Source organism: Pelophylax lessonae (genome assembly GCF_965119305.1).
Source record: "Pelophylax lessonae genome assembly, chromosome: 8".
NCBI lineage: Eukaryota > Metazoa > Chordata > Amphibia > Anura > Ranidae > Pelophylax > Pelophylax lessonae.
In genome coordinates, this window is record NC_138775.1 from 162,536,733 (window position 1) to 162,552,421 (window position 15,689).

Consider the following 15,689-nt stretch of genomic DNA (forward strand, 5'->3'; position numbering starts at 1 on the left):
TTTCGTGCCTTCGGGGCACAAGATAAAGGCAAATCCTTCAAGACCTTCAAGAAACCATGGTCGGGGAAGCCCAAGTTCCGTAAGCCCGGTTCGGTGGCCCAGTCCACCTCTTCCTGAAGGGACGCCCTCACCCGTTTAAGGGGTGGGGGGACGTCTGCGTTGTTTTCAGGAACCATGGATGTCCCAAATTCAGGACAGGTGGGTTCACGAACTGATTTGTTCAGGGTTTAAGATCAAGTTTCGATCTCGCTCCGCATACAGGTTCTTTCCATCAAATCTCCATCTGACTCCCGATCGTTTAAGAGATCTCAAGGGGGCGGTGCAAGATCTTCTCGCCCAAGGAGTCATTGTACCGGTCCCTTTGCAGGACAGGTTTTATTCCAATCTGTTCACGGTGCCCTGAAAAGAGGGCAAGGTGCGCCTGATTCTGGACCTAAAGTCTCTGAACCGCTTTGTGCGGGTACAGAAGTTCCAGATGAAATCCATCCAGTCGGTGGTGGCCTTGTTGATGCTTATCTGCACATTCCTATATACGAAGGTCATCAGCGATATCTCCGCTTCGCAGTGGCGGAGGAGCATTATCAGTTTGTGACGTTACCCTTCGGCTCCCAGGGTATTCACCAAAAGTTTTGGCTCCGGTCCTGGCTTTGCTGCATTTTAAAGGGGATTGCGTTCCTCGGTTATCTGGACAACCTCCTATTGGCGGACGCCACAGACGTGTTGGTGGTGCCTTGGCACCGGTATTGGCTGATTTTATGCCTTCCCTCTGATTCAACTGTTATCCAGGTTCCTCCGCAGGTTGGCGTCGGAACAGATGCAGGTCATTCTGGTAGCCCCAGACTGGCCGCATCTTGGTATGCAGACATCGTACAGATGGTTGTAGAGCCTCCCTGGCGGCTTCCTCTGAGAGTCGATCTAGTGTCTCAAGGGCCGATCTTCCATCCTGCTTTACAGTCTCTGGCTTTGACGGCGTTCCTGTTGAAAGCCAAGTCTTGAGAGACAAGGATCTCTCGAATGCTGCCATTCCTACCTTATTGAAGGCTCGGAAAGCTACCTCTAGGAAGATTTTTTTTTTTTTAAAGGTAATTTTATTAATTAAACACACAAACACAAGTAACAAAACCGATACAGGTAAAGGAGTGCATCACAAAAGGTAAGGGATCATACAAGCAATAGAGGAGGCAGACAGAACTATATCATACCAACTATAGCAGAGCAAACAATAATTGCAACCCATGAAGCCCCCCCCCCCCCCCGCACCCCCTCTTACAATAAGGGAAAGAAATACTTTCATTAGGTTTTTTTTTTTTTTTTTAATGGTTTTATTAGAAACAATGAGTAGTGCAACCCTTCACATAATACATAACTGCTGCAAAAAACATAGGTACTATCTGACCAACCTGAAACATAAAACAATTCTGCTGGTACAGCCCCCGCAAGAACACACCACATCAATAAGAGATTCCACAAGAAAGGAGAAAAGAAACCTCAAAAAACGGCACTGGAAGGCACTCCCCCACACTTAGCCTAGAATCCCACGGGCCTAAACCTCCCGTGACCCCAATACTGAGTCCACCCAGGAGGACCAGATCTTGTTGAATTTTTTTGGGCAACCCCGAGCCAAATAAGTAAGCTTATACATGGGGAGGGCGTTATTGACCAATTCCACCCAGGCACCAACCGTAGGCGGCGTGTCCTGTTTCCATCTTAGAGCAATCAGTTTTTTTGCATAGAAAAAGAGGATACACAGTAGGGTTCTCTGGGACTGCTGAAGACCCTCCTCCTCCAGATTGCCGAGAAGGCACCTGTCGGGGGAACAAATGTTCGGAAGTGCCAATTTTTCTTCCATAAAGGTACACACCCCCTTTCAAAAAGACTGAATCACTGAACACGCCCACACCATATGAAAGAAGTCCCCCCGAGCCCCCTGGCAGCGAAAACACGATAGGGAGGGAAGCCTCCCCATCACGTATAGGCGATAAGGAGTGTGATAAATTCTATGTAGATAGTTCAATTGGATAACCCTATCCCCTGCAGCTATCAGCCCGTGGAACTGAGCACTGAGAAGATCCTCCCAGTCCACCAGCTCCAACTGGGGCAAATCCGCATGCCACTTTGCCTGTAATGCCGCCATTTTCCCTCCACCATCACCAAGAAGCAACCCATAATAGCGAGAGATAAGTTTAGTGTGGTCAGGATCCATCAATTCCCTCTCCAGCCGAGTCAGAGCTAGGTGGACCCCCCCCCCCCCCCCCCCCGAAGTCCAAACTGCGCTGCCACCGCATGCCTAAGTTGTTTATACAAAAACCAGCATGTCGAGGGAACCCCCAGCTCCGCCCTCAACTCAGCAAAGGTCTTAAACTCATGGTTCACAAATAACTGATGAGCGTATTTTACATCAAAACTCGCCCAACGCCTTGGATCTTCCAATTTATACAAATCTCGCAGTGCCGGATTATACCATAAGGGGGCGTTAGGGGATCTGTTAAAGGGAGAGCCCCCCCATCCTAGCATTACACATATGAGTTATCTGGTAGGACATTCGGATGATCTCAGCACCTTCTAACGGATAGGGCCCTTTCCTATATAGTGAGTTCAACAGCGACTCGTACGATCCCATTACCGCCGCCAAGGTGGTAACCGCAGCATTCGGCAGGTCAGGGAAGAACCAGGCATTGACATGTGTCAGTTGGGCTGCCAATATATCGGGCCTGGAGGTCCTGAGCCGCCAGACCCCCAGCTTGAACAGGGAGTTTCAGCGTGCCAAGGGAAATCCTCGCCGGCTTTGCTCCCCAGCAGTAGGGACTCAATACTGGCAAACAGTCGTTTAGGTAGATACACCGGGGCCTGCCAAAACAGGTAGAGGAAACGGGTAGGATTAATATATTCAAGATGATATACTTACCCCATCAGATTGAGTGGTAGTTTGCCAAAAATGGACAAAGTCTATTTCAACCGTTGTATCATCGGGGCAATATTATTGTCAACGTACACCCTGGCAGATTGCTGGACGACTACACCCAGGTACTTAAATTTAGTCACCACCTGGAGCCTACGTGGAAGTACAAGGTCAGATGCTCTAAGCGGGTCAAAGGGGAAGGCCACAGATTTATCCCAGTTTACTCTAAACCTGGAGAACCTCCCAAAGGACTCTATCACTTCCAAAGCCACATCCAATGACCCCTGATGGTCTGCCAAATAGAGGAGCATATCATCAGCGTATAATGAGGTTTTCTCCTCCAGATCCCCCACCCGGCAGCCTCGAATCCTACCATCCCGTCTGATCAGAGCAGCCAAAGGTTCCATTGCCAGGGCAAACAGGGGGGACAAAGGACACCCCTGTCGGGTGCCCTGACAAATAGAGAACTGTTCAGTAATCTTGTTATTGACCCGAAGGCGAGCCACAGGCGAATCATAAAGTAGTTGCACCCATCTAATGAAATTCGGTCCAAACCCCAATCTACCCAACACTGCAAATAAATAAGGCCACTGCACCGTATCAAATGCCTTATGGGCATCCAGTGACACTATTAGTCTAGTATCCACTCCAGTAGTCGGAGTCTGGAGATTGGTAAAGAGACGACGCAGGTTTATGGCTGTAGAGCACCCCGGGATAAACCCAGTTTGATCTGAGTGAATAATTTTAGAGATAACAGTATTCACCCTACGGGACAAAACCTTAGCCAGAATTTTAACGTCAACATTAAGGTGATGGGCCTATATGATTTGCAGTAAGTAGGGTCCTTGTTTGGCTTGGGTACCAACACTATCAAGGCCTCACAAAGGGAGGCTGGGAGCACCCCACTCTCAAAGGCTTCGGCATACATTGCAGACAGTCGTGGGACCAGGGTTTCCGAGTAAGCTCTGTACCACTCGATCGGAAAGCCATCCAACCCCGGTGTTTTATTGGCCGCAAAAGAGGAGACCGCAGCCGCAATCTCCTCTGCAGCAATAGGTTCCTCAAGAGACAAGCTATCCTCCGTCTCAAGCATCACCACAGGGATATCTTGCAAGTAAGAAACCAAGTCCTCCTGAGAGTAGGCGGCCCCAGACTAGTATAGAGACCTAAAAAAACCCAGAAAGGCCCCTGCAATCTCTGTGCCCTCTGTACAGAAGCGTTGTTGGGCATTGTACACACCAGAATTTGCCGTGACCGGATGCTCAGAGCGAGAGAGAGATTCCAATATCTTACTATTTTTATCACCATACTCAAACACTCTTTGCCTCTGGTAGAGCAACTTTTTCTGAGTCTTCTCCAGCAACACTAGATCTAATTGCCTAGCACTATCCCTCCACAAGGTATAATTAGAGGAGGAGGGGTTTCTGATGTATTCCATTTCAGCTGCAGTCACCTCTGACTGAAGAGACTCCACCCGCCAGGCTCTGTCCTCCCTAAGTTGTTTAATCACTCCGGCCACCGTGCCCCGCATGGTGGCCTTAAAGGCATCCCATACAATAGCCCTGGAAGCCGTCTCCTGGTTGACCAGCCAGAAATTAGTCATCTCCTTTGCAGTAATGTTAAAGAAAACTTCTTCATTGAGCCACAGGGGGCTAAGGCGCTACAAGTTATATCCAATCGAGGAGGAGAGGCTAAGCTTTATCAGCATCGGAGAGTGATCCAAGATGGCCCTGGGCAAGTAGGAGACAGACGACAATCTCGGGAGCAAATCAGGAGAGGCAAAACGCATAACAATTCTGGAAAGTGTTTTATAGGAGGCAGAGTAGCAAGAGAACTCCCTACCAGTCGGGTTCCTCCACCTCCAGCAGTCCACCAGTTGGTATTTGTCCACCGAGGCCGCCAGAGAGGATGAAGCCGAGACATCACCCAGACATCTGTCCAAAGCGGGTGACATCACTGCATTAAAATCCCCCGCAATCAGCAGGGGGCCCTGCTCAAGGATATCATCCTTGAGCAGGGAAATGTCCACCCTAAGAGTGTCTTATGTGAGAGGCAAGGGATGTTTGGCAAGTCTTCCATAATTTGGGTCAGAGTAGGCTCTGGTACCTGTGATGTGCGAGGCTCCTCATGCTCTGATCCATTCCGGGTGGCTGGTGAAAGCGCCGGCCACTCCGCACTGTCCCCCAGCCAGGATGTCTGCGAGGTGCCAGAGAGTGCGCTGCCCGGGGAAGAGGATCGGGCGCCATCTTGGGCCTGCGCCGAGGGACCCGGATCGCGAGACACCGGCCTGTCTCTGCCGTATTTGACCATCTCTGCAGAGTCAGAAGCAGGTAAGGAGTCTCAGGAGAGGATTAGGCGGTAAGTCAGTCCCCGGATGACTCAGGATTCTGTAGCGGATTAATGTGCAGCAGCGGAGCTAGGAGAGAACGGTCTTCACATCCCGGAAGTCGGCCACGCCCCCCACCTCTAGGAAGATTTACCATTTGCACCTGGAAGGAGTATATTGCCTGGTGCGAGTCGCAAGGGTTTCATCCCCGCTCCTTTTCGGTGGCGAGGGTTTTAGCCTTCCTGCAGGAAGGTGTGGATCAGGGTTTGGCGCTGGCCACGATTAAAGGTCAGTTGTCGGCCTTAGCCATTCTTCCCTTGGCGACTAATTCTTTGATTCGCACCTTTATTTAGGGGGTGCGGCATCTGGCTCCCCCCAGGAAGGCTCCCTTGCATCCGTGGGACCTGAATTTGGTTTTGTCCATTTTGCAACAGCCCCCCTTTGAGAACATCAGAAGTACCTCTGCCTGTGTTGTCCCAGAAAGTTGCCTTTCTGGTGGCTGTCAATTCTGCTCCCAGAGTGTCTGAGTTGGCGGCTCTGGCTTGCCGCTTGCCTTATCTGGTTGTTCAAGGTGGTCTTGAGACCCAATCCATCTTTTCTTCCCAAGGTGGTATCTGCTTTCCACCTCAACTAAGATGCTGTCTTGCCTTCGCTGTGTGCGAAACCCAAGCATCCCAAGGAATTTGCCTTACATTCCTTGGATGTGGGCCGGGTGGTCAGAGTTTACCTGTCTGCCAAGGAGTCTTTTCAGAAATCTGATTCCCTGTTTGTCCTTCCTTAGGAACCTCGGAAAGGGTTCGGCTGCGTCCGCGGTGACCATTTTTAAATGGATCAGACAGACGATTGTTCAGGCCTGTTCAATCAAGGGTCAGGGTCCTCCTTTTCCTGTAAGGGAACATTCCACTAGGGCTGTCAGTGCTTCTTGGGCTTTTTCACCATCAGGCTTCTGTGGCTCAGCCGTGCAAAGCGGCGACCTGGTCTATGCACACTTTCACAAAATTCTACAAAATTGATGTGATGGTATCCTCGGATGCCTCCTTCGGCCGCAAGGTTTTGAGTGTCTGTTGTCTGAAGAGACGTTTGTGGTTTTTTTTTTTCTCTTCCTGGGGTGTTTTTTTCTTATTCTGGGTTAGCTCCTATTGAGCTTTTGTTGCCCTGTTGGCTCAGTTGTTTTTTTCTGGCCCGGTTGATATGTTGCCTTTTCGGTAGGTTGCGTCTTCCCACCCCTCACACCTGCACTGCTTTGGGACGTCTCACTCGTGAAGGCTTAATGAGCGGCTGCGACTGTCAGAGGACGTAAGAGAAAATAGAGTTTTTGTAAGAACTTACCATAAAACTCTTTTCTGAGTCCTCCGACAGTTGCAGCCCCTGCCCCTCTGCTTTTTGGATTTTGGTGTGGTTGCCTTCCGGTACTGCTTGCTACAAAACTGAACAGTGGTAACTGTGTCAGGATAATGGCTGAGGGACAGACCCCTGGAGGTGTGTCTAAGTGTAGAAAGTTTTTATTAACATTTCAAACTGCCTAGCTTGCTCCTGCAGAGGGCGCCATTACAGAGGGCTTAATGAGCGACTGTCGGAGGACTCGGAGAAAATATATTTACGGTAAGTTCTTACAAAAACGCTCTATTTTTTTTTTCACCTTTCTACTGCCATTTTCCCTTTCTATGAACCTCCTGAAGGCGGAGAAGTACCTTTTTGTTTCCTGCAGGGCATGTTTTCTGGTGCACTTCTACCAGAAATTAGGTAGACCTCATATCAGAGCAATCTTACAGTCTGGGAAAGATCCTGCGTGCTGCTATTTTACACTTCTCCAGTTGTGTGTCTTTCTGCATCTGGGAATACAGCGAGCCATGAGAGTGCACAGCTGGGATTCTTGATGATTGCAAGTTTTACTTGAAAAGCATTGGATTCCATTGCCTTCCTGAGGCATGGCATTACCCCACTTGGCACCTCTACGCATGACACCCATTCGTCTCGCCACTTTTGTGTTCATCCCATTCAACGCAAATGCGCACCATTGCTAGTATATTCGTTTTTTATTTTTATATCCCTAATCTCTTGCGGCACAGAGCAAAAGATATAACATGAGTGGGACATACAGATAGTACAATGAAAAAACACAATCCAATGGAAGCACACACAGTTGTGTAGGAAAAAAGAATGCAAGAAAGAGGTTATGCTATAAACAGTAAGCTTGTGGTCCTTTTTTTCCAGAACTTCCTTTACCTTTTTAAAGCAGTATTAACCCAAAAGCAGTGGCGAATGGCATTGTTTTTCTTTTTTAGGCTGTATTCTACCTTCATCTGGTGATCCAGTTTGTTGCTTTTCAAAAGAACAAGCTGTTCTGTAGATGTCTGTTTACAGAGCTCAGATGAACCATCTACCACTGACAGGTGCTTTTAATGATCCGATTTTATTTGTATGTAAAAACTTTTATCCTAAGTGCGGGTCACACTTGTGCAATGCGGGAAGGCTGCAAATTTGCAGCCTGTTCCCACATTGCAAACGCACATCTGGCAGTTCACACTGCCATATGCGATACTCTGGGAGTGTCAATGAGATGTTAAAGACACCCCCAGTTTGATCGCATATCGCAGTGCGATCTGACAGTTCGCACAGGATCGGATCGCACAAGTGTGAACCACTGTGCGATCCGATCCTGATGCGGCTGAAAAAATGCCTCATGTGCGACTTTTGTGCGGGTGTAGTGCGAATTAGCCATACAAAGTGTATGGCTGAATTCGCACTGCACATCCAATCGCATGTAATGAAGGAGCAGTGCGCTCCGATATTACATGCGATCGCCGCACACGCGGAAGTGTGAACCGGCACTAAAAGGTAAAACACTGCTTATAAAGTATTAGCTGGAGTTTGGCTTCAATTTGTTAGCGTGTTTTAAATCTGCTAGTACATCTAATACTCTTCCCCCCCAACCAAACTGATAATGCTGGTATTCAAAGGTGCCCCCCTGAGCTCCTTCATCCAGATTAGGGGCACTTTAATACAGGAGGTGTGTTACTGGCCAGATTACGGGGTGAAAACCGAGGGAGGAAACAAAAAAAATCCCCAACTAATGCAGCCACCACATCTAATGTAATGTAACTAATGTAAACTGCAATATATTACATTTTTTTTTTTTTTTTTTCAAATTTTATCTTTATTTATTTAAGTTCAGTTATATATACAGTCTATCCATTACAATCCATCTTTTAATTTTTATCAATGTCAAAAAAAAAAGAGAACATAATTCATTCTTGAAACATCTTAATTATAACTATAACTGATCCCAAATCACCTTTTCCTTCCCTTTTCCTTTCAGCAAACAATCAAATCAAATCAAATAACCCAAAAAAAAAAAAATCATGGAGGCCATATGAACATCAACACTCTATTAATCGTATTTCGTATATCCATTTTCCTACCAATATTTCTTATTCTATGATTAAAGATTGGCACTCTTCCGAGTTAACATAATCATTCCATTGTTTCCATTTCTTCTTGTATTTATCTAGCTGTTGACGAGCAGATAATACTAGATTCTCTAATTTATTTATTTCTTCAAACTTTTTTATCCACAAATTAATATTGGGTGGGTCTACGTCTTTCCACTTGAGGGGAATACATATTTTAGCTGCGTTTATCAGATGTGGGATAATAGATTGTTTGTTTGTAATTTTGAATTGGTGTGCTGGAGGCGTGAAACAGAAAAAGGGCCGGTTCTTTAGGAATTTGATATTTCGTAATTCTCTGAATTATATTCCAAATCTGTTCCCAAAATTTTTCTAGCTTAGAGCACGACCAGAAAATATGAAGCATTGTCCCCTTTTCTGTTCCACACCTCCAACACCGGTCAGTGTTTGCTGAGGAGATTTTATTCATTCTTGCTGGGGTGTAGTACCATCTAGTTAATATTTTATAATTCGATTCTTGTATTTAAGTATAGATTGAAGTTGAAAATACTGATTTAATTATTCGGTTTACCCATTCCAGAGAAAAGGTAGATTCAGGGTGATGAGCTGTGTTGCTTTTACGCCAAACATAACGTTTTGCATTGTTGCCAAAAAGTTTGATTTTGGTTTCATCTGACCAGAGCACCTTCTTCCACATGTTTGCTGTGTCTCCCAGGTGGCTTGTGGCAAACTTTAAACAACACTTTTTATGGATATCTTTTAAGAAATGGCTTTCTTCTTTCCACTTTTCCATAAAGGCCAGATTTGTGCAGTATACGACTGATTGTTGTCCTATGGACAGAGTCTCCCACCTCAGCTGTAGATCTCTGCAGTTCATCCAGAGTGATCATGGGCCTCTTGGCTGCATCTCTGATCAGTCTTCTCCTTGTATGAGCTGAAAGTTTAGAGGGACGGCCAGGTCTTCGTAGATTTGCAGTGGTCTGATACTCCTTCTATTTCAATATTATCGCTTGCACAGTGCTCCTTGGGATGTTTAAATCTTGGGAAATCTTTTTGTATCCAAATCCGGCTTTAAACTTCTCCAACAGTATCTCGGACCTGCCTGGTGTGTTCCTTGTTCTTCATGATGCTCTTTGTGCTTTAAACGGACCTCTGAGACTATCACAGTGCAGGTGCATTTATACGGAGACTTGATTACACACAGGTGGATTCTATTTATCATCATTAGTCATTTAGATCAACATTGGATCATTTAGAGATCCTCACTGAACTTCTGGAGAGAGTTTGCTGCACTGAAAGTAAAGGGGCTAAATTTTGCACGCCCAATTTTTCAGTTTTTTATTTGTTAACAAAGTTTGAAATATCCAATATATTTTGTTCCACTTCATGATTGTGTCCCACTTGTTGTTGATTCTTCACAAAAAATTACAGTTTTATATCTTTATGTTTGAAGCCTGAAATGTGGCAAAAGGTCGCAAAATTCAAGGGGGCCGAATACTTTCGCAAGGCACTGTATTTCCAGTTCTCAGGGATGTATTGCATTCAGTCCGCGCTCCAGCCCCGCCTCCTCTCAGTGAGCTCTACGGGATGTAATGCTTTCAGTCACTGAGAGGAGGCGGGGCTGGAGCACGGACTGAATGCAATACATCCCTGAGAACTGGAAATAACACAAGATTTTGTCATTAGGCGATTCGCAAGGGCTGCTGGGATGCACGACGCCGCTATCCCATGAGCCCTTGCGAATCGCCCAGTGACGTAATCGCCTATAGGCAGCAGGACCCGGAAGTGAAGATGAATAAAGAAGAAAAACGGTATTTCCTTACAAAAAAAAAATAGTTTGCATTGGTAAAAGCATATTTAAAGGGTATTACTTACATCTCAACTTGTTAAAATGGGTGGAACTCCACTTACACACTGTATATAAGAGTTAATTTAGCAGTTTGCCTGATGTTCAGCTTTAATGCCTTTGCTGAAGCAGAAAACAAAGATTATCAGATCTATCTTTGTTTGAAACAAAACCAGTCTGTGTTTCCCTCTTAGCAACCCTTCCAGGGTGCAGGCTTCATAATGAAGGAATAAATCTGTTTGCAGGTAGTTGTTATAAGCAATTCAAACTGCTGTTCATTTAGACTCCTATTTAATATGAGTTCTTTGTTGCTAAGTGTGGTCTGAGTTTTGTTTCTTGTGTATCCCAATGAACCAAATGTACCTGTTCTATTTTGTCCACAGGATAGCCAGGAAGTTGTTTCTGAAAAAGAGGTAACTGAAATGAAAGATGAGGGTATGTGCCAGCAGTATAAAGAGGATCTGGATGCTCTGAAAAAAGAGGTAAGGATATTATCGGGCTTGGAGCTAACACACATCAAACAAATGCTCCATAAAATCATTAACCACTTGCCTACAGTGCACTTTCACCCCCTTCCTGCCCAGGCCAATTTTCAGCTTTCAGCACTGTCACACTTTGAATGACAATTGCGTGGTCATGCTACACTGTACCCATATACACTGTACCAAATAGAGCTTTCTTTTGGTGGTATTTAATCACCTCTGGGTTTTTTTTTTCTTACAAAAAAAAAGATAGAAAAAAAAAACATTTTTTCTTATTTTCTGTGAGTAAATACATTTTACTCCTTAACTGATGTGCACTGAAGAGGCAGCACTGATGGGCACTGATGAGGTGGCACTTATGGGCACTGATGAGGAGGTACTAATATGCCGCACTGACGGGCGGCACTGATTTTTTTTTTTGGTTGAAAATGTAATCTTTATTTGCATAAAAGATATACAAAAAACAATACTTTTGTCGGGGTACATTCTCCCCTGTACTGCGACGCAGCGCATAAATACACTACATTACAATACATTTCCGGTCATACTAATAAATACATTCAATCACATACATTCATTCTGCGGTATGATGCCTGTTGTGGTGTGCGGAGTAAGGATACCCCGTGCCTTCACATCATGCATGATGCCGCAATACCCCTGAAGCATGAAACTAAAAACATTGTCTATACGTTGCATTACTCATAACTGTATCAATACTATAACATTTTCAAAAAGCAACAGGTGTGATGGGGGGTGGGAGAGAGGGGTAAGGGGAGGGGAATGAAATCACAGGCCCAAAGCTTTATTGAATGGACAAAGACACATAAGGGAGAGTGGGGGAAGGGGAAATCTTCAGACCTCCTCTTCCTCCATGAGATCCATCAGGTTATAGTCTCTGAGCAGACTGTGAACCAGTCTGCGACAGTCCTCAATGGACATCCTCTCCCGCTGGTGGATAAGGCGCTTTCTGGCGCACCATAAAGCGTCCTTAAAGCAGCACAACACCCGCCAGGCGTTGTCAATGTCCTCCTGGGAAAAAGTTCCATGAAAAAGTCCATTCAGCACAGCAAAATGTGTGATGGCAGTCTGTGGAACAAAGTCTCTCAGTTCAGGTTCCAAGGCCCTCAACAGGCTCTGTGCAAATGAGCACTCCCAGAAAACGTGAAATGACGTTTCAGTTTTGAAGTGCCCATAGTACTGCCAGTCAGTGCCCATCAGTGCTTAGATGAGCAGGCACTGACTGGCAGTACTATGGGCACTGATGGTGGGCACTGGTAGGCAGTAATTGGCACTTTATTTACATTTTGTGTAATCAGGGCACTGATGGATCAGTGCCCTGATTACTTGTATTTGTCTCCCCTATGAGGAGGAGCCGCTGATCGACTCTCCTCACCTCACACACTGACAGTGTGAGGCGAGGAGAGCCGAATAACGGCACTTCCTCATTTACATGTGTCCAATCCCAGCCGATCATATGGGTAAAGAGTCATGTCATTGACTCTTTACCGGGATCGCGGCGTGTCCTAGCAACACGGCGCAGTCACGATCTCCGCTCCACACGCACCCATGGGCGCGCGGGAGAGGCTGTTCTGCTGCACTGTCATATGATGGCATCCCAGAACAATAGCTACACCGCTCCGCCGTCATTTGACGGTGGGCGGGTAGCAAGTGGTTAAAGTGGTAGTAAACTTGCTTGGCATGCAGTGTTAATTTCGTTGACTAAAATACAACTAATAATAAAACAATTCAAATGACTAAAATATGACTAAAACTAGAATTTATGGCATTTTAGTCAAAAGACTGTGACTAAATCAAAAATTGACATCAAAATTGAACACTACTCTGCTGGCCGTTGCTAATTCGGCAATACAATTCCATCCAGAGCCTGTAATATTAGCACATTAAAATTTAAACATGTATTGCACTACCGCATAGGCATAAGTAAGGGGCATCTTCTGAGCTGCTGAAAGAGGAAAAAATTAAGAAAAAGGCTTTTCTTATATTTTTTTCTCAATAATTATTGTTGGTAATCTATTCAGGTAATATGTGCAATGACATTACAGCCAATAGAATTTACAGATTTTGGTGTTTTTTTTGTATTTTAAAGTTGCTCTTCTGTTTGTCAAAAAGCAATATTTTTGTTTGTTTAAAAAAACGTGGTTTTATTTAAAAATACGTTCTTTATCACAATGGTTAAGACCCCGTTCACACTGGGGCGACGCTACTTGCCGGGGCGACCTCACAGGTCGCGGTGCGCAGCTCGCACCGCGACCTCGGAGCGGCCGGCACGGACTTCATAACATTGAAGTCAATGCAGGTCGCCCCAAAGAAGCTCCGGACCCTTTTTCTAAGTCGGAGCGACTTGTGTCGCTCCTATTAGAACGGGTCCACAGCTTCTCTATGGCAGGCGACCTACGGCAACCTGTCAGACGACCAGGTCGCCCCAGTGTGGACGGAGTCTAAATCTGTGTCTGTAGTGCATGTTCAAACCTTAATACAATAAATATTAACATATTATTTGATTTTTACTCCAGGAGTAAATTTGTATAATTAGCTTGGAAATTCTAGAGAAAGGTTTAAATAATGCATTATAATTAACTTAAACCCATTTGATTTGTAGTTGAGTAAAATGTATGAGATTTTAGTCGACTAAAATGTACTGGAGATTTTAGTCGACTAAAATGTACTGGAGATTTTAGTCGACTAAAATATGACTAAAAGAATTCAGATGACTAAAATATAAGACTAAAACTAAAATTGCATTTTAGTCAAAAGACTATGACTAAAACTAAATCAAAATTTGCTGCCAAAAGTAACACTGATAGAATGTTTAAAAAAAAAAAAAAACTTGCAAGGTAAAGGCATAATGTGCTACTAGAACATTAATAAATCCTTACCTTAGAACGAAGCCCTCGAGTGGCGCCCATCTGATTGGCTGAGCCACGATGGCGGAATTCCCACGCCTGCAAGCGGGAGTCATGGGCACGACACATAGCCCTAAAGGAACTGCACAGGTATACCATTTCTTCAGAACTAATGTGCTGGTGACATCACCGGCTGCATCCTGTGGGAAATTCTCCTAAACAGTGCAGCTTTAGGAAGATATTCAGTGTAAAGACCTGGATGAGGGGGTTTGGGGTGGAGGAGCTTGATTGGCCTGCACAGAGTCCTGACCTCAACCGGATAGAACGCCTTTGAGATGAACTAGAGTGCAGACTGCAAGCCAGGCCTTCTCTCCAACATCAGTGCCTGACCTCACAAATGTATTTCTGGAAGAATGGTCAAACATTCCCATAGACACTCTCCTAAAACCTTGTGGACAGCCTTCCCAGAAGAGCTGAAGTTGTTCTAGCTGCAAAGGGTGGGCCAACTCAATATTAAACCCTATGGACTAAGACTGGGATGCAATACTTTTGGTAATATAGAGTGTGTGTGTGTGAATATATGTACGTTTGTGTGTATGTGTGTGTGTATGTGTGTGTGTATGTGTGTATATATATATATATAATAAAATTATCATGGGTGTGTTTTTGAATTGGGGTTTTTTTGTTAGGGTAATTATATATAAACGAAATAATCTTGTATATTATATAAGGCTCAATTAATCATGCATATTTGTGTAATCCAATATCTATATATTAAAGCAAAAGTGCAGCCAAAATAAAGAAAAATAAAATCTGCACAAGGGTCATACGTAAAGCCTGGTAAAAACAAGTAGTTGTGTTTTTTTTTTTTTTTTTTTTTTTTTTTAGTTCAGCCCAGCTGGCTGAACAAAAAACAAAACGGAGGAGCTCAGAAGGAGCTTGCTGTACTAACTGTGCAATGTTAGTACAGCGATCTCCCTACTGAGCTAATGTGTTCTGACCGGGGGATGGCCCCTCTGCCAGAACACACCGGTCATCGATCTCAGCCGTGGGCTGCTGGCTTTCTAGCATGCCTGTTCGACAGAAGCCAGCAGATGCCGGCGGATATTCGCCCAATGTGTACCAGCCTTTACAGTCAGTAGGATATATCCATTGTGCTGATTCTTCTTCTGTTAGTGCAAATATTCCTCTGTCCTGCCCCTATGAATGGAACATGATCTAAGAGTGGAGGATGGGTGGATGGTTGATAGCTCTGCCCCCTCTTCCCATAGATTGTGTTACATCATTACATAGTTTGGTTCAGAAAAAACACAAGTCCATGTAGTTCAGCCAAAAAAAAAAAAAACCTACAATCCCATATACACAATATACCCACAGTTGATCCAGAGGAAGGCAAAAAAAAAAAAAAAAAAAACAGCAAACCATGATCCAGCAGTAGAAAGGCCCCAGGAGGCAATTGATATTTCTTGGATCAACTTTACCTATAAATGTTAGTATCTAGTTATATTATGTACACCTAGGAAAGAATCCAGGCCTTTTATAAAGCAATCTACTGAGCTGGCCAGAACCACCTCTGGAGGGAGTGTATTCCACATTTTTACAGCTCAAACCTTTCCATATTTATAGAGTTAAATCTTTTTTTTCTCTAGCCGTAAAGATTGCCGCCTTGTCCTCTGTGATGACCTTTAAAGTGAATAGGTCAACACTAAGTTCACTATATGGACCCCTTATGTATTTATACATGTTGATCATATCCCCCCTTAATCTCCTCTTTTCAAGATAAGAATAAGTTTACTTTATCTAATCTGTCCTCATAGCTGAGCTCCTCCATGCCTCTTATCAGTTTGGTTGTTCTTCTCTGC

General features: G+C 44.7%; 1 protein-coding gene across 4 annotated transcripts in view; it reads left to right on the forward strand.

The window, feature by feature from the left end:
* The window catches only part of CLCC1 (chloride channel CLIC like 1), a 154,663-nt gene that overhangs the window by 22,529 nt on the left and 116,445 nt on the right, over positions 1-15,689 (forward strand). For all 4 annotated transcript variants that reach the window (XM_082266010.1, XM_082266013.1, XM_082266012.1 and 1 more), the window contains one exon: positions 10,865-10,963. In XM_082266010.1, coding sequence (XP_082122136.1) covers positions 10,865-10,963 — 99 coding nt within the window. The remainder of the gene's footprint in view (positions 1-10,864; positions 10,964-15,689) is intronic.